Source organism: Chenopodium album, chromosome 1 (genome assembly GCF_948465745.1).
Source record: "Chenopodium album chromosome 1, dcCheAlbu1.1, whole genome shotgun sequence".
Classification (NCBI taxonomy): Eukaryota; Viridiplantae; Streptophyta; class Magnoliopsida; order Caryophyllales; family Amaranthaceae; genus Chenopodium; species Chenopodium album.
In genome coordinates this window covers 17,807,577-17,827,481 of record NC_137834.1, presented here as the reverse complement: position 1 = coordinate 17,827,481, position 19,905 = coordinate 17,807,577, and the positions used below count along the sequence as shown (strand labels likewise).

General features: G+C 34.6%; 2 protein-coding genes across 2 annotated transcripts; one reads left to right on the top strand and one right to left on the bottom strand.

Annotated features, from left to right (window-relative positions):
- Positions 1–2,840: 2,840 nt before the first annotated feature.
- On the top strand, positions 2,841–3,596 carry LOC145628997 (uncharacterized). The gene has a single exon (XM_081681462.1). The coding sequence runs from the start codon at positions 2,841–2,843 to the stop codon at positions 3,594–3,596; it is 756 nt and encodes a 251-aa protein (XP_081537588.1).
- A 1,112-nt stretch (positions 3,597–4,708) lies between these two features.
- LOC145642464 (putative protein phosphatase 2C 60) lies at positions 4,709–18,723 on the bottom strand. Its single transcript, XM_081693657.1, has 6 exons — positions 18,472–18,723; positions 18,327–18,386; positions 17,447–17,864; positions 16,766–17,133; positions 6,845–7,081; positions 4,709–5,414 (listed from the first exon to the last, which is right to left on the bottom strand). The coding sequence occupies exons 3-6, from the start codon at positions 17,763–17,765 to the stop codon at positions 5,145–5,147; spliced, it is 1,194 nt and encodes a 397-aa protein (XP_081549783.1). The 5' UTR covers positions 17,766–17,864; positions 18,327–18,386; positions 18,472–18,723; the 3' UTR covers positions 4,709–5,144.
- Positions 18,724–19,905: the final 1,182 nt, after the last annotated feature.

Genomic DNA, 19,905 nt, shown 5'->3' with positions numbered 1-19,905 from the left:
TTCAAAATCAAAACATTTTAAATAAATACTTGAGAATAAAATCTCATATTAATAGCTTTCCAAAGTCAATAACTCTTCCTTGAAAAACCTTTAATTTAATTCAACAAACCTTTTAAAAATCAAATCATTTATTTAAACACGATAAGTAATTCAAACCATTTAAAACATGATTTAAAAACCAAAATACTTTTATCAATACCTCCAAACATGATTTATTTCAAAATCATAATTCAAATCAATTTAATTCAATCACCAATCAAATCATATAAAACATGTTATTCAAACCAATCACTTTCAAAGGTATCTAGCCACCTAACGTACCTTGATCCTTGCTTAGCTATACACACCAAAAGAACCTCAAGAATCTTGGTCGAACACACCCTACAAATAAATATAACCTTAATCAATATAAGGTTAACAAACAATTAAAAACCCCCCAACTATATGTACATGAACCTTTTAATTAATTTCTCATAAACATCATAAAAATATGATTTTATGCAATTAAAACTACTCATAATAATTTTTATAAATCCCCCATAATAAAATAATAATAATTGAATAAGAGAAGAGAATAAGAAAAAATAAGAAACCAAGGAAAAGAGAAGAATTGGATTTGCGTAGGAAATAATAGGCAGAACTTGCAGAGGCTATAACTCCTTTAATATAGCTCGGAATTGGGTGATTCTTGAGCCTAACCTCAAGGAATTTTCGAGAGGAACAACTTTCTGTGAAACGTCCATACCCCAAAAACTAAGCAGAAGTGCCCGAAAATTGGCTTCAAAGATAAACGGCATGATTTGTGTAAAATTGAGGAGAAGAAAAGAAGAGAATTGGTGTGAAGAATGTGAGAGGTATGAAGGGGTATTTATAGGCTAGGGTGTAGAAAGGATAGAGTTTAAGGTGTGATATGATTACTAGAAAATGTGATAAGTTTTTGGGGCTGTTAAGGTACTTGAATCAAATTAAGTCTAGATTAATAGTTGGTTTAAAAGATAAGAAAATTTAAATGGATATACATATGGTTGGGAAAAGAAAGATAGGAACAAAATGAGATAATGAAGAAGAAAATTAGAGGATAATTTAAAATATAATAATTAACAAACTAAAGTGATAACAATCAATAATAATAAAATAATTGAATAAATAAATATTTTAGATAATATCAAAATTAGTTAAATACATAATGTATATTAAATATTTCTCGTGAAATAGTTAGTAAAATATGGACCGACCTTAAAAAGATAATTAAACCTATATTATTAATTTAGAAATCCGAAAATAATTAATTATTCAAATGATTAAATACTTATATTTGGCGCTAAAATTCAAATATTATTTTGGCCCCAAATAATGAAATTACTAAAATACCCTTTTTATAAAATAATTCTTACTTAATTAATTTTAAAATACGTATGAAAATACGGGGTATTACAAATCCATAAGGAGTGTGACAATAAAAATTGGAGCCCTTTCCGATTTAGAGGTGGAAAAATATGCATCTCCCATCTTCTCTTTGCGGATGATGTACTTTTGTTTGGCCAAACCGACAAAAAGACCCTCAAATCCTTGACCAATTCCCTCTCCTCCTTTTTTAAGCTTTCCGGCCAAAAGATGAATACACAGAAAAGCTCAATTTTGTTTTCCCCAAACACCCCCCACTCCATGATTGATGAATTTGAGCAAGAGCTTAATGTCACGGCCACCAAGGATCTAGGTCAATACCTAGGTTTCCTTCTCTCTTCAAAAAAACCGACAAAAATTTTTTTCCAAATCTTACTAGACAAAATTGGCAACAAGTTAGCCTCTTGGAAGAGTAAAACTCTTACAAAGGCTGGGAGATCAATCCTTATCCAATCCACCATTGAAGCAATCCCTAGGTATCTCATGCAATCCATATGGATGCCTCAATATTTAATTAAGAAGTTGGACTCCATTTGCTCCAACTTTCTGTGGGGAAGCTCAAATGAAAAAAATATATATAACTTGGGTCTCATGGGAAAAAGTGTGTAGGCCTAAAGACATGGGTGGCTGGGCTTTACTAAACATCACCATCTTAATACTGTTGCACTTGCAAAATTGTGTTGGTCGGCATATAATAATAAGGGGTGGGCTGCACAGATTATGAGAGAGGTTTATATTGACAGCAAGCCTAATCCAACCCCTTTCACCAAGGGCTCCTTTATATGGAAAGGATTGGGAAAGGTCTGGCCTATTTTCCAAACAAGTATTGTCTGGGATGTGGGTGATGGCTCGACTATAAGCCTTTGGGAGGACAGGTGGTTGATAAATTCTCACTTCATAGACTTCCTTACTGGCCCTATAAACTACAACTCATCAACTCTCTCCCTCTCAGCTATTAAAACTTGCTCAAAGTCCCAGTTGGAATGCCTCATCTCCTTCCAAATTTCTGATGAGCTTTTTACTCACATTCGATCTGCCTTCCACAATTCAAGCCATGACTCACACTTCTCCAGCTGGTCACACAAAGGAAAGTTCGACTCATACAAAGCAAAGCTAGCCATCAAGACCTTTATCCCACCACTGCCCCTGTGCTAAACTGGAACCTGATTTGGCAGTCTCAAACTCACCCAAAAATCAAATCTTTCCTTTGGCTTCTAGCATGGGAACGAATCCCTCACAGGAAAAATCTCCACCAAAGAGTTAACCACATCCCACCCAACTGCATTTTCTGTCCTTCATATGATGAGTCTTGTACTCACTTATTTTTAGATTGCACTCGTGCAAAAGAGTTCTGGAATCTACTGCCATGTCCTACAACTTTTCCTACGAATGCAGGCTGGCATGAATGGTTGTCTCAAAACCTCAAATGCAGAGATATGACAAGCTGCTTGATTCCCTGGAATGTGATGTTTTGCTTTGCTATTTGGCATATCTGGCTAAGGAAAAATGCTTGGTACTTTTCCCAATCAAACACCCCTATTTCAATTGCAATCAACCAGTGTATTTGGGCTGCTTCGGAGTTCTACTTCTCTTCAAAGTGCAAAAACGAAAGTCTAAAGCCCTTCCCTTCCCACTGGTCTCCTCCCCCTCCAAACTTCTTAAAAATAAACTGTGATGCCTCATTTCTCAATACCACAAAAGAGTCGGGTTGTGCTGTGGTTTGCAGGGACAGCCTGGGTGCTTGGGTTGATGGTCTAGTATGGAGAGGCTACCATGCATCAAGCCATGATGCTGAACTAAAAGCAATTGAGCTTGCGCTTAACTTGATCAAAGATAGAAACTGGCATAATACCATCATTTGTTCCGATGCTAAAAGGGCAATTGATGAAATAATGGCCCCTGATTGTGTGACTAATGTGCCTTCACTACTATTAAAATGCAGGGACCTCAGAATGGCACTCCATGTGGATATGCGCTTTGAAAGGCGGCAGAGCAACGCGGTGGCAGACGTGCTTGCAAGGGATGCTAGAAGCAATTTGGATCGCTACAATGAAGCTTGTACTTTGATCCATCCACCTGTTATCTGTAGTAGTGTTTTTGATAGAGATTTAACTCTTTGTAGTGACAACTCTATAACTAAATTGCCTCGTGATGTCCCAGTGAATATTGCGTGTAACCAAACTAATTCCTAAGTAATGCATCCTTCTTTTCAAAAAAAAAATGCCCCTAATTATATAAAGATACCTACAATTTGCATAATACATCTTCTAATATAACTTAATAGAGTTCATAAAATTAAGTCACTTAAGTGATTAAAAATGGCATCAACTATTGCCAATTTTGAGAGTTTTTTTAGAGGACTATTAGAAAGCACTCTATAAAATACCAGGTTTTTATTAAACACGATAAGATTAACAAGGCCCCAACCGAAAGCTCCTATCACAGGATGCCTGGCTGACAATGCCCATAAAGGGTAGGGGGATGGGATTTGTGCCTAATGAGAAACAAATATTGCATCTCAAGGATGCGAGGTGACCTCTAGGCCAGTGGGCCAAGAAATCATTCTCATAATTAAAATACCAACTATTAAGAAATACACTGACATACTAAATCAATACATCAAACGGTGATGACGGAGGCTCAAATATGATTCAGCTCGATTGCCTAGCAATTCTTCGTGATGAATATATTTACAAAAATAAGTATCTTTTTTAGAGCTAAAAAACGAGTCTCGTGCTCGTGTTTCAAGTATAACTGTTTAATTAGATGTATCGTACACCTTGAAAGTTGAAACAAACCCGCTTTATAGGAATCTAATTCAAGCATTGTTATGTAATTTGTCAGCTCTAATCTTTTCCAACTTCACAGTGCATAATTATAGATCTTAGTAAAATCTTGATGATATGTTTAGGTCATGACATAATTGAAATTGATACATATTCTTCAAAGCTATGCACATCAAGAAAGATAAAAAAAAATATTTTACCCCCCACCATCATATTACAGCTACAAAGTCACGCCACCCAAAACTCCAAAAGAAAACCTTAGTCCCAAAAGTGAGCCAAACCTACAGCACAAACATACGGAATTACGGAGTATCCATTTAACTTTCAATATTCCTATTATTAGCATAAATGTTAGAGACTCACGATTAGAGACATTACAACATTCATAAGAGTAAACGTTAGAGACTTGCGATTACATATCCCAGGGTTCTTGACCTGCATAAGTAACCTAGGTTGATCCACCTACAGATTTTTCGAGTATGCTATTAACAGTAATGCAGTCCATAAAAATAACAAAATACACATAACAAATTCTCCTCCTATTATTATTCCATCGCCATTTTTTATCTTCTCTATACATACAATGGTCTGCCTTTCATGCACAAGAACAAATGTCAAGCGCATATAACAAGAAATACAAGCATTTACAGAGTTTCAAGACCATGGGATCAAGATTAGTAGAGGAGTGTCCCAAAGAATGAATCTTTCTCATCACCTTTCAGAGCTGCGTCGACCAGATTCTTTCTTTTTCATTCTGCTCGCGAAATAATTTAACACGCTATCTCAAAGTTAAATGTTACATTTTACATTAAAGAATTTTAAATTAAAAAAGATCAGAACCTTCCATTTTATCTTTCTAAATAGTGTATCACCTGATGAGAAGTCTGAAAAAAGGGTTTGGGGCATTAGATACAACAGAGATAATAACATGAAAAAAAAGGAGGAAACCTTTCATCAGCTGTTACCGACTTCCATGGGCGTGGCACAAGGGGCTAGAGTTTTTGCAGGGAGGCTGATACCACCGCCTCTGAGGGACAATGTGGGACCCCTTACTGAGCTAGCTCTGGATATTAGATTTGAATCGAAAAACACAATAATCACAGTGATGTCATCGTGGAAATGCCGACGTACCCCACGGTCTATCTTTTTCAAATCGGAGTATCTCATCTCTCTTTTCTTAGCTGCTTCTTGCAATGCAGTTTTTACCAATCTTTTAGCACTTCCCTACATTAACAAGATATAAATGTCTTACACTCCCCCCTTTCAGAAACAGTAGCAAATACTCCAACATAATGAGCACCCACATAACCGCATTTTGATCAGTACAAATACAGAAATATAAAAGCTACAATAACACAGTACCAAACATAACACATTCAGACTTTTTGTATACGTTTGTTTAACCTTCATGTTTTCAAAGCAAATCCTTAAGATAAAAATGTTACGGAGCATTCCTTTGAACAATAGGATCTCAAAAGACAACATGTCATATAAAATATCCACCAAATACAAACTACTTAACTAGTTTCCAAAAAGAAATGATAATCAGTTTATTTTCTCATATTCCCTTTCCCTCCCCTGACCCATGCACCACTGCCCAACCCAGAGCTCTACAGCCCTCTCAACTACCATTAGCACCACACACCGCCTCCATTTTCTTGTTAGTGAGCAGCACAGAGGCTTCCGCATCAATTTGTGCGAGGGTTTGGTTGGGAATCCAGCACGGTAGAAGAAGGAACAAAACGGAGTTTGTGGCAAAAAAGGTAAGAGGAAAATTCCTAAAGGAAGTTCAGGGTAATCTGAATTTGACAGTGGTAGTTACAGTAGTGATGGAGAGTAAAACAATGCCATTTTTGAAAAAGGGAGTGAGTGAAAGTGCAGGATGAGAAAAGGAAAAAAAAAACTGAAGACAGAAGCAAGAATGGTGTGTCTGTGTGTGTTGTGGTGTTGGGGGGGGGGGGGGGGGGGGAGGCGAGGAGAGGCGGGTGTTTTGGCCTTGTGGGTATTGAGGGTTGAGATGGGGATTGGTTGCTAGTTTTTCTAGGGAGGTGGGGAAGGTGGTCGCTGGTTATGTATGAAAAAATGTAAATATGTGTTTTAATTATCTTTCTGTTACAAGTTAACAATGTTTTGACAAAAAATTCACAAATCACTAATAATTGTTGGGTCAGCTAAAAAAAAGAACCCAAAGTATAGAATTCTGTAAAATGCAAGGTCTCAACATAATTTAAAGTTCCACAGAATTGTAAGCGGTAATGTATTAAAAAAAAAGCTGTTGTTAGGTTCAAAATATTTAATGGTATTGTTTATGTATTCTAATATACCCCTTTGATGGTTGATAAATAGATTAACTAAAAGTCTTCTAATTGAATGAATATACCTTAATATCGATGACAAAAGTCATGTATAGCTTATAAATAAGGCTAATGTAGCATAATCTTCCACTAATAAGTGTTCAATAACATTCATCCTAGGTCTACCATATAGAAATGCAGGGATTAAATCAAATGCATTGGCACAATCCCAGAACCCAACACTGCATAATCGATGCCAAGCATAAGATTAATTATGTACAGGCCTCCATGCAAAGCCCACTGAGCATCAAACAATGAAACGCATATACCAACAAAGCAATCAGAAAATGTCCCTCTTACATTGTGTGGATTGTTCTGAACAATATCAACTGCTTCTTGATTGCTAAGGTGCTCCCAGAGACCATCGGATGCAAATATGACAAACTGGTCGTCTGGCTGAAGCTCATGCACAGAAATCGCTGGATCAGAACTCAGAATCGGCTTTTTGAATGGTTCACGCAGGCGAAATTTAGAATATAAGGGCTCCCTATTGTACTCTGACTTTTTAAGATATACATCACCAATAGACCTAGAAATCTGCAGGACAAGATTGTTATGAGATTGTGGACATGTCAAACATTCACATGAGAAGTAACATAAACAACATATTCACCCAGCTAAATAATAAATCCATTCCAGGAGGAAGGAATGTGAGGCAAAATGAATAAAACCTCTGAATAAATTTGAAATTTATTTAACAAATCATTTATAAAAAAAAAATAAAAAGACTAGATGTTTACATGGATACTGAAGTCTGATTCATTCAAGAGGCGGACGCCCAAAACATAAGCTTATAGAGTGAGGACTTATAAAGTTTACCATGCGATTTTCACTAAAAGAAAACAAAGTCGAATTACCTATTTCTCGTATATTTCTAAAGCAACAAAGCTCAAACATACAGAAGAAAAGCGACGAGAAAAAAAGTCAAGAAAAATGAAAAAATCTGTACGCCTCACCGCAAAAGTATAAGAAAATAAAATCATTAAGGGGTCGTTTGGTTAGATCATTTGGAATGGATTGGAATAAAGTTAGAATCCATTCTATCTAGCTTTTTGTTTATTGAGGTTTTTAGTAATGTAATCTCATTCCCAAGGGGTTCTAAGTAACCAACACAATTATGATAATCCTACTCGTTTAAGTAACCAATGTTGGATACCTAGTGCTCTAGAGGCGGAAATCATGTCGTGTCGGGCCTCGCCGTGCTAGAAGTTGGGTCGTGCCGTACCAAGCCACCAAATGGCAGACCCTAGCCCCAGCACGGCCCGGCACACGCCCGGCCAAGCAGCCCTTAATTTTTTTTTTTCTTGATACATTATTTATATCAATTTATTAATTAATATTTATGTTCTTTTGATTATCAAATTATTATAATTCTTTTTATTAATTTTCTTATTATTATTATAAATCTTAATTATTATTTATGTTATTTTTATAATTATAATTTATTTATTTTGTTTTTTATTATTATAATTTTATTAATCGTGCTGACGTGCCATGCCGTGGGCCAAAGATTTTTGCCGTACTCGGACCAAAATTTCCAATTTGTGTTCACGGCATTGCACGTAGCCCACTATTTGGTCTTTGTGACGTGCAATGCCGCTTGCAGGCTCATGTCGTGCTGGCCCACTTTCATGTCGTGCCCGTGCCGCCTGCGAGATGGCTGGGTCATGCCCAGCTCTAGGATAAGTTATGTACTTAGGGAAATATGTCGATCAACCTTACATGACAGCCTAAGGGAAGCGTTTGGTATGAATATAAGACATGGAGTGGAAAGGAAACAAAAAAGGAGAAGGAAATGAATCATTCAAGTGTTACATTTTCATTTGTTTGGTTTAAACTTGAAAAGGAATTACATAAACCTAACTCTCTTTATTTTTGTTTGATGAGGGTAAGAGTAATTTTACCTTAGCTTTAAGAGAGGTAACAAAGGGGTGGAAACCATTACCCTTTAGTAATGGTAATTATTACCCAATCCTTCTAACCAAACACTTGGTATTGGTAATGGTAATGGTTTAGTTAAATCCATTTCCAACTACAGAAATATTCTTACCAAACATGCTCTAGATGGATATGAATCTAGAGCTTCCCTAGTAGACGAGGGTAATAAGAGATGAAAGAACAAACTCATGAAAAGTTAAAAGAGAATAAGGGTTTTTGTTTTTTCCTAAAGAATATTAGAGTATTCATAAATTAGCCAAAAGAGAGTAAGGGTTTTAGTTTTTGCCTAAAGAATATTAGGGTATTCATTAACTAATCTTCCCAATCCACCAAAATATATTAGTGTTTCATGCAGAAACCTTAACTTTGTCCATACCAAGTTAACAAATTGCCACATGCCACAAAACACAGAGAATGAATACTGTCGCAGAAATTTTCAGATCTAAATTATAAGAGGAGACACCCTAGACCAGTTTATTGAGCACAAAATTAAATTAAATTAAAGGAAATTCTAATTGGCAGCCCTTGTATTTTTGATTTTTTTTCATTGGTAGCCAATTTTTTTTTCCAATCATAAATGGTAACCCTAAACTTATAAATTATTCAAACATGACATTAATGATGATTGATTTTAAGTTCCATTAATCTTCAATTTACTTAAAAATGGTTATCAAGCTTTTCTCCTCTTTCTTCTAGTTTCTCCTTCATCTACTTAATTCAATCCTCAAACATCACCCTCACGAACACTTCACTCCCACCACTCCCTCTGGAACTTCACCCCAATGAAAACAAAGTTCATGTTCTTAATATAACTTTAGATTTTGTTTAAATTAGGTGAAGGAGGGTATAAGGTGTAGAAATTGATGAATTTAATGCCTTGAAGGATGGAAGATGAACGAGTCAATCAGCAATTTTTGTAGTAGTTGTTGCAGCGGATGTTGGTGGTAAACAAAAGGGGCAGGTAGTGGTTTTGTGGGAAGTGAGCGCAATAGTGCAAACTGACAACAGCAGGTAGCCAGGTATATCCATCGCGAATTTTGTTCTAACTCCCTAAGATTTCTCCCCCATTGGCTTCAATTTTCGTCTCCGGCGAAAAACCTAACAATGGTAAATTCACTATGTCAGCGGTTGCGCCAGAATCTAACAACCGTCCTATGACCTATGGTGCCTATCATGGTGTAAAAACTCGGCCATTACGTCGCGAATCGGCCGAGATGTAACGGATTTCAAAGTTGTCGATCCGCTATTTCCCGATTCATAACGCTGCTTTCGAGATTTCGGCCGGTACGACCGTTTTAAGCTGAAAATCGGCCGCATCTAACGTTATTTACCGAGATTCGAAGAAAAAAATCGCAAACTTTAAGCTTTAAAACCACTTTTCCGGCAAGATCTCCATGAAAGACGACTTTGTTACTGGCAAATAAAAGCGATTTTTTATTTTTTTTAGAAAATTGGAGTGGTTGGGTAATAAAGTATGACAGCTGGATGCCTAGAATATTCTTTAGTTTCTCTTTACAGTAATTTTTATTTTGACCCCACCATGCACCATCTGACTTTACCCCTTCTCTTCCCCTTTGTCTTTATCTTTTTTGTTTCCCACGTGACTCCCAACCCCTTATTACACATTCACCATTTGTCTAGAGTTAAGTCCATATTTTATTTTTATTTTTATTCTTATTTTTTAAGAAAAGTCCATTTTTTTAATTAATTTTTTTTTTAAGAATACATAAAACTTAAAAATGAAATAAAATAAAATTCTTGCGCGACAACCGCGATGAAGTCCGCGATCAACGCATCAAGCCCGTTACTGAATTACTGCGACCGTTTCCGCGATCGCGACCGAAACCGCATTTTCAAACCATGGTGCCTATTGCTCATCAAGCTTCTCACTCGTCAAAAGTATGCCCCTACGAATCCACCATAACGAACAAATCTATTACTATAATTTAATTTTCAATTTATTCACTATCGGTGCATGGAATTTCTGGTAATTGTTTGAAGTACGATTTCTAACATTGAATTTAATCCTATCTCCATTGATTTATATAAATTTCTTCGCATTTGATTCCAACTATCCTGATTAGTCTATGAAATTTCTTGAATTGTGGAAGAGTTTAAAGGAAGATGATAGGTGAAAATGGTGGGCCTGATGGGCCTAGAAAAAGAAGATATTAGACAAAAAAATGGCGTGCTTCAATTGAGGAGAGAGAAAGTAATGATTTCTCAACTATGAAAAAGTTAAACCTTGAGAGAAGATAAGGTAGGAGTGACTAGTGAGCGAGAATTAACCATAGTTAGCTTCGGTTAAATATAACAAAATTATAACCAATAAATCATCATTAATGCTAACTTTGAGAAATTTTAAGTTTGATAATTGAAAAGCAAAATGGTTGCCTACAAAAAAAAGTCAAAAAGTATCAAGGCTACCAATGAGAATTTCCATTTAATAAATTAAAACACAATTTTCATCAGAATGGCAAGTAGATAGTTTGAGAGTGTTTGCTACATGTAAGAGTGGTATCTACCAACTACCAATGGAAGTTACATGTATTCTATTACCATTATGATCCTCCACCCTTTCTCAATTTCTTATCTCTAACTTCTTTTAGACCTTTTAGTAGCCCCTTTCTTTTTTGTGCCTAATAATCTATTAGATTATGAATGTAAAGACAAACTTTCTTATTTTAGCTACAATATGCAAGCAGGGAAAGATAATGGCCCAAGTACTAGTTTGTGGATAATTGATCCTTACATAGCCCCCCTTTCTTAACTCCTTTTGGACCTATCAACTTTGTTTTTAGGTCTAACATAGAGAAAGGTAATAATCAAAATATCTAATCGTCAAACATTGGATAATCTAACTTTATGTGGCCTCTTTCTTAATTCATATCTTGTATCCATATAAATTACGAATGCAAGATCATTCTTTCTATTTTGTTAATCAAATACGGAAGTCATATCGCTTTGAAGGTTGGAGTAAATAGAAAGGCTTGTCAAACACAGATTCCTCTTTCACCTTATTTAAGTTTACACTTATGATCTACTTCTCCATTTACCCATTCCCCCCCTTCCCCAAAAAAAGATACTCCCTCCGTCCCTAAATTACATTCTTGTTTGGAAATTTACACGGGAATTAAGGAGGAAAGAATAAGACAAATAACAATAATTAGATAATGCAATGGGAAGTACAAAACATTAAATAATGTTTTTGAGTAAAACAAAGATAGATTAGTGATTACTCATGACATGTCATCAATCCTTTGCAAAAAAAAAAAAGGACCAATCACATGCTCCTAATTGAAAATTTTTAACCAATCACATTCATTGTAATTTGGCACAAGGAAAAATTAAAGGCCGGAAAAGTACATTAGCCAACCAAACATTAAAAGTGGAATGTAAATACATTAATTATACATTAAAAGTACAACTGAAAAAAAGAGTGTATATTTGGGATATTTAGAAGAAAAAAAAAAACTTCCTAAAAATAGAAAGGTGGAATGTAATTTTGGAATACCCAAAATAGAAAGGAGGAATATAATTTAGGGACGGAGGAAGTAAAACTAATTCCTTCAAACACTTCTATTTTTTGCACTATTCACAATTTTTACTTTAAAAAGCTTTGGTGATTAAAATACAAGAAAAACATGGTCACATGTGATCTTGATCATGGTTCAGAAATGCTATTTCGGTCGCAATCGCGGAAACGGTAACGATAATTCGGTAACAAAATTGATGCGTTGATCGCGGACGCGTCGCGGTTGACACGGCACGAATTTTAATTTTAATATCTAAGATTTTTTCTCATAATTTATAAAAATCTTATATTCTTTGTAAGTTTGTAGTTTGTACTACACTATGAAAATAGTAATTGAAATGCTTCAGGAAAAAAAAAAAAATATATATATTCCTTAATAGAAAAGTAGGGTTTAAAAATAATTTAAAATAATTGAAAAAGTGAAAGTAAGGGGTGGTGTAGTCACGTGGGAAAAAATAAAAGAAGGGAATAGAAAAGGTGGTGGGGTCAGCTGGAGAAGGTTAAAGTTTCAAAGGAAAAGTAATGTTGCATTAGTAACTTCCATAAGTCAGACCCATTTAAAATATTTTTAAAAGAAATCTCTTTTATTCAAACACTAACTTGCCGAGAAAGTGATCGGCTTTCATGGAGAAATCATAAACCCCATCGAAAATGTGGTGAAAATTCTCAAAAAGCTTAAAATTTGGATTTTTTTTCATCGATTTTCTGCCGGTAACGTGTGATGCGCCCGCGATTTGTATCAAAACGGTCGCATCGGCCAATATCACAGAGTTTTAAAAAACAGCGCGCTGTCTCGATAAATATCGGAACGGTGAGTTGAAATTCCGTTACATCTCGGCCGATTCGCGACGGTACGGCCGAGTTTTCGAACCATGATCTTGATACATTTATCTTTAATATATAGCTTCAAAACATCAACTTAGTATAATTTTTATTTTTTGATAATCAAAGATATTAACAACTGAAATTACGCATTGGTATGCATAAAAAGTAAATATGTTTGACCTAAATTATAGAAGAGGAAGTATTTAGTTAGCTCGTCACAATTTATTAATGTACAAACTATTTTGGTAGTTGATAAAAATTGCATTAAAGGACTAACAAAACCTACTTTAAGGCACTAAATGACACTAATTCCAAAGAGTGGCATAATAACTGATGAAATGGACAAGCCAACAATAGTTTTTATTAAACCCATAGCCAAATAGGGTACTTCTTCAATTTCAATTTATTTGACACATTTCTCAAAGCATGTTTGCCAATACATGATTTCAATCAAAACTCCAATTTCATAAACAAAAATCCATAAAAGTTAAAATAGTTAAAATCTATGAGACAAATCTAACAAGACCCCAAAGGATGTCAAAGCAACTAATGCAAAAATTGCACAAAGCCAAAATGTGTTGGCTACTAAAAATGGAAGAGGTGTAAGCCAATTTTGTTCAGCCTTATTCGTGTAGTGTACCACTTTCATACCCGATTAACCCACATCCCATAAATATTAATTACATCCAACAACCGTATCTCTCTATTTTCCAATGTTATTCCACAACTCAAACCCCAAGTCCCATAAATGTCAAACAACATCCACCAACTTTCTCTCTCTCTCTCTCTCTCTCTCTCTCTAATTATTAATAAAAAAAATAAAATAAAATAAACCTATTATTATTGCCAATCTCTTCCATTAATTATCTCAAATTTAAAGAAATAGTATTTCAATTTTTGCATGCTTCACATCAGAAATTCATTCTACCCATTTTCCCAAAACATTTGTCTTATTGAGGGTGTTTTGTTGAGCATTTTGGGTTTAAAATTTGGTCTCATAACTTAGGGTTTACTTTGAATTTGGGGCTAAGGCGAAGGACAATGAGACAAGTAAGGTTATGGCTAAAGGTGTTGCTAAAGTGGTTGTTGATAATGGAAAGGCTAAGGCAAAACTAGTGGAGGAGGCTTTGTAATGAGTGACAATTAAGAAACTCTTTATTTATGTAATTTTAAATCATTATTTGTTGGGTTTTTTTTTTTTACAATCACTTTTACTGTATCATTATTTGGGACGTAAAAGATGATGATCATGAACAAATTGATTTGATGAACTTCGTAGATGAAGACGAGCATTTAAATTATAATTAATTTTGTGCTGTTTTAAATGTTCTGCAAGTTGTGGTCCATCATTAAATGCAAAAGTAGAATCTCAATATTTTAATATTCTCTCTCTATAATATAACTTCCTCCATTTCTCCCAGCTTCCAATAAGGGAGAAAAAAGGAACGCGTGAAGTAGAAGTAACTTTTTCTATTTAATTATTTAAAGTTTGATCTATGAAAATTCTCCCTCTCCAAACTAGATTTAGACACTACAAGAGAAATGGGGGCATACACTTGACACTTAACACTTGACATGTAAGCTTCAATTGGGTTGGTCCATAGCTTGACCCAAACTAAAAACGTGAGATTGATAAAGATAACTACACTAACAAAAGTATAAGAAAGGCTATTCCAAAATTGAGTTGGCCATTGAATTAAGCTACTCTGGTTAAAGAGCTAGAGAAAAGGAGATGAAGGCATACACTAGACAATAGACATGTGAGCTTGAAACATGCACATTTCTCTTCATATTCAACGAAATCGAATACATGAACATTCATCCTTGAGCTTACATAACAAAAGCTTAAATACTTCCTATGTTCCTAAATAATTAACAAGTTTGAATTTTTTCACATTCATATACTAACTTTGACCATCGTTTTTTGGTAACATATAAAAAACAAATATTATCATGAAATATAGTCAAATATTCCCTCAAAAAATACTGTTATAAAGATATTATAATTTAATATAAAGTTTTACTTTAAAAAATTTACTACTTCGTAATAATTAACCAAATATATATGTGTACCATGGTAGAGAACATAAGAAGTAACAAATGAAGGCTCTGTTTGGTAATTAGCTGGTAGCTGATTGTAGTAGCGGGTTATAATAGCTGGATTGACTAGCTGGTTATGATAAGTTGGATTGACTAGTTGGTTATGATTAGCTGATTGTATAAAAATGTTTGGTAAATAGCTGTTAATTGTTAGCTGTTTTAGTGTATTTAAGAAACAAAAAGCTAATTGTACAATAAGCTAATTTTAAAAAGCTCTTATAATGAGCTTTTTCTAAAAGAGCTTTTTGAGCCCAAAAAACTCTTTTAATAAGTTATATACCAAACACCCAAATTAGCTTTTTAATTGGTCAAACATCTAATTGGACAAAATAAGCTAAAAGCTCTATAAAAAGCTTTTTACCAAACACACCCGAAATCTACTTACAGCTTTGAAAGTACAAATATAACATATAAATATGTTCCAACATATAGTTTTCCAACCCAATTGAGATTGTAAAAGCATCAAATAAAGGTGGAACTAACTCATAATCAATGCCAATACACAAGCACTATGAAACATCTACCATTCACATCATACATCGTATATTATCTTCATCCACAAGAATCACTAATACACTAAGACAACGTATTACCAATAGTAATTCCGACAAATTAAAGGAACGTGCGATCAAAATCACAATCGATTACTAATTTACATCCAATGCAAACCCAAAAATATCCTTCAAATACTAACAATCGATTGTAATTCAGTATTCCAATGCATAAAACTTTACACATCCATCCTTCTACAAATCCCATTACATATCTCCATCAACACCACTTCGCTACTGCTACTCTGTCATTTACTTTAACTCTTTAAGAAGTATATCCAGAATAACAACCAAAAAAAGATACCAAAAAAAGATACCAGACGGCATTATCGACACAAAACACGAACTAGGCAGACAAATGTAGAAACATACCCAAATCCTATAACACAAATACAGCCCTCCTTGGCCTCTAATTCTATAATCTACCTAAGCCATATAAAATAGCTTCAAACTTCCTTTGAGCCTCTTCTTCAATTAACCTACCTTAGTCTAGAAATGAGCAGCAAGAATTTATCTGAATTTATCTACATATTAAATCCTCACACATCTTCTCAATTACATCATCCAAAATCATATAAAAGTATGTAATTCCAAATAGTTAGGTTGCTGATGCAAAGGGAATATGACAAACATTTCCCCACCCCACCCCCTACCCCAAGGCAAAAGAAAAATGATGTTCAAGAAATTAGCCAAATTACTTGTTAAAATCATACTTACCTCCGTTTTTGTTTAGTCGGCACATATTTCTTTTTCAGGAAGTACACATTTTCTTTTTGTTTAGATTTTATACCTTGCTTTTTTAGTGTACCCCACCTTCTTTATAATTCTCTCTCCTCTTCTTAATATGTGTGTTTGAATTGAACGTGTCAACTAAATCAAATATGCTTCCTATTAAAACAAGAGCCTTAGCTATTTCCAAATTTATTTAGCAACTAGAAGACACTAACTAAGCAAATAGCTATCAAGTGATATGAGGCATACATGAAACTGAAAAATAAGGGCTTGTTTGGCATCTTTTTTGTTTTCAGTTTTCTTTTTTTTGAAAACTAAAAACCAAAAACAGAAAACAAGAAAAAGGTGTTTCCACTTTTCTATTGTCAGTTTTTGAAATTATCATGATTTTAATAAGTTTGAATAATTTTTGACTCGTTATGTGACATATATTATATGGTTTTAAAAAACAAAAAACCAAAGTGATGCCAAACGAACCCTAAATAAATAAATAAAGTAGTATTTAAACGCCTTCAAAGAAGAAAAAGGGCAAGAGCTTACTTGTATTAAGCCTTTTACCCGCCACACATTGTGCTTCAGCACTACAATATTTGAGTCGTCTGGATGCATGGAGTGCATCTCTTGTCTCACAGATTCAATGCTAACATTGTGCTCTGCAGACAACTGGATGGCAAGAACCTCACCAGTCGCCCTGACAGCCCTTCCAAGCACAGCACGAGAGTCCCCAAGGTTGGCAATGTAAAGAATGCCATTGCAAACCACACCAACCAGACAGCAAGACCCAACAGCAGCAATCTGGGGCTTCATGGGCCACTGTTTGGCAACAAGGTTAAAAAATCCTTCCTCAGTTGCTTGGAAAGCTTTCCGTATCACATCAACTGACATTGACTGTTGCTCAGCAGCAAATCCTGCAAATCAGTAGCAGCTAAATTATAAAAAGATAACATGTGATTCACAAACTTAAACACTCATATCACAAGAAAAACAGTTATGTAGATATCGTGTGCACTATGAAAGCAAAGCTAACATTTGAAATGTAATCCAATTCTCTATGATCCATCCTCGTATCCTACCCACTACTAGCATTTCTCCTACTTCACCTTCATTCAAATTATAATTTCATAACTAAACAACATCTAAAACACTCCCATATACCCATATATTTAAATCAAATCCATAACAATACCATTACAGTTACAACTTACAAGTGACTTAACTTACTTTTGAGGTGATGAAAGAGATTATCGTTGATATAACGTGATGTCTCAGGCCCACCATGGCCATCATAGACCCCAACAAATGTTCCAAAAGGGCCTGTATCAAGCAAACTTAAACAACCTGACTCTATCTGACTTTGATCCTCGAGTAAATTATTCGCCTGAACAACAGCCATAGAGAAGTCACCATTTATATGCTTCCCAGTATCCTTATACCAAAGAAGCCCCTCTTGCCGTCCTGCTGCATCTGAACCCGAGTGAGAATAACGGTCTGAAGACGGCCGCCAACAGGCCTTCAGGAATGATATCAACCTCGATAACATCCCTCATTTCACCTAGGTCAACCTTCAATTCCGCAACATCCAAATTGGATGCAAGTAACACAATTTATCAGAAGTTCACCAATCTCCAATTTAATTTCACTGTACACAGAAGAGCCATAACTTCAACACCATCAACCAAACATCAACAGCAAAAAAATGCATACTTGGACAAAGTACAGAGAATTTGACATGACAGAAGTAAACCAACCACCTCCCTACAAAAAATCACTACAGAGTAACAACAATCATACTACTAATAAAAAGAGCCCTACCCTAAGACAATAATTAACTCCAATCTTAGAAAATAAAATTAAAAATTCATGCTAAAATAATCACACCCAAATATCAAAATTGAAGTCAGAATCATTCAAATATCAACCAACCAAACACCAAAACACCCAGTTGACATCACAAAACAAAAACTAAAAATTGAAGTTGATTAATCATAAATAAGAAAAAAGAAAGGCAACCCAACGTTTTAATTTATCTTGCAAACAAATATAATTAAATAAGTTAAATAAATAATAAATAATAAATTAAAAATAAGGCCGATTGACTTACAGTTTGACTAGGGTGAAAGTTGAGAATCTGATCAATTGAGAAAATCTTAACAGCAAAGATCTAAAACAAAGCAAATTCGAATAACATAGGTTAATTGAAAAAGATTAGATCTACAGATCCAATTAAAAAATTCAATCTTGCATACCAAAAATGGGATTTTTGGGTTAACTTTATTTGTATCTTCTGTATGACTTTGGTTTCTCTGTTCTTCAAGTAGATGAAGGGAAAAGGGGATGACGAAGTAGATAACTGGGAACAGAAGAAAGGGTAAAAGAAAAGGGCAGTTTTTTTTTTTTTTTTTTTTTTTTTTTGGGTTGAAATCTTCTCTTTCGACGTTTCTCTCTCAATCAGTGTGTGATTAAACCAACTGAGAGGCTATTGGAGATTTTCTCTCTCCTCCAAAGCAGACAAACCCTATAAACATATCGATGGCTGAAAGCCAGCAATGCATATGGACGACTTTGGGCTCCACATAAGCCTTAAAACCTAAATTGAGAAAAATGGGGATAGAGATTCCAAGTTGTATACTTGTCATATATGCACGCGATGAGTGTATGGTAAATTTGAAACAAAACCTTTTGTGTGCCCCGGGTGTACAGTAAATTATTGTACATCAGCAATTCTCACACGTGTGTCACTAATAAATTCATTATCCCCAATACTTTGTATTATTCTCTCTCCTCTCTCTCTTCCAACAAACTACCAAATTTACGACCACATTCAACCTCAAATTACAATAAGGTTGTTGTTAGGATGATCTCTCATAGAGTTTCGCTTCCTTTGATCTATATTTCTCAGTCTGCAATTGATTTTTCGTTTTATCAAATTTCGAACCCTAACATTCTTAAATTGTTTTTTTTTTTTGGTGCTACATTCTTAAATTGTGATATTTCGCTCTCAAATTTTTCTGATTTAGGTTTCTAATTGATATTCCGATCAAATTTCCGAGCCTTCATAACTTTGGATTTAGAGAACGAGTGAAGTATCAGTCGAAAAATCAGGTATTTTTTTCCATTTTAAAATCAAATTTTCATTTTTATGTATAAAAATTACCCTTTTTACCCACAAAAGTTACCCTGTTTATCTATAAAAGTTACCATTTTTACCCACAAAAGTTACCCTTTTTATGTATAAAAGTTACCCTTTTTATCTATAAAAGTTACCCTTTTTACCCACAAAAGTTACCCTTTTCGTGCATAAAAGTTACCCTTTCTACCCACAAAAGTTACCCTTTTTACCCACAAAAGTTACCCTTTTTACCCACAAAAGTTACCCTTTTTACCCACAAAAGTTACCCTTTTTATGTATAAAAGTTACCCTTTTTATCTATACTAGGGCAGCTAACGCGCGTGTTGCGCGCGGAATGGCTAGCCATTTCGAGTTAGCTTTTTTCAGCTTGTGTTTAGGAATGGCAATATCCATTTATCACATGTATACGTATTATCACAAGTGTAGCTAAAACTTGGCAGTGTTTGGGTGGAACAACGATTACTTTAGTTGTGGACGATTACTGTTTTACATTATGTGTTTAAAATAAGTGTTTTTTTAATAAAGCCTTACGAATTTAGACCATAGTTTT

Coding starts and splice junctions, on each gene's coding strand:
- LOC145628997 (XM_081681462.1), top strand. CDS start 2,841: ATGACAAGCTGCTTGATTCCCTGGAATGTGATGTTTTGCTTTGCTATT.
- LOC145642464 (XM_081693657.1), bottom strand. CDS start 17,765: ATGTTATCGAGGTTGATATCATTCCTGAAGGCCTGTTGGCGGCCGTCT. Junction 17,134..17,446: donor TCTCTTTCATCACCTCAAAA/GTAAGTTAAGTC, acceptor ACTGATTTGCAG/GATTTGCTGCTGAGCAACAG. Junction 7,082..16,765: donor GGGTAAAAGGCTTAATACAA/GTAAGCTCTTGC, acceptor CTTGTCCTGCAG/ATTTCTAGGTCTATTGGTGA.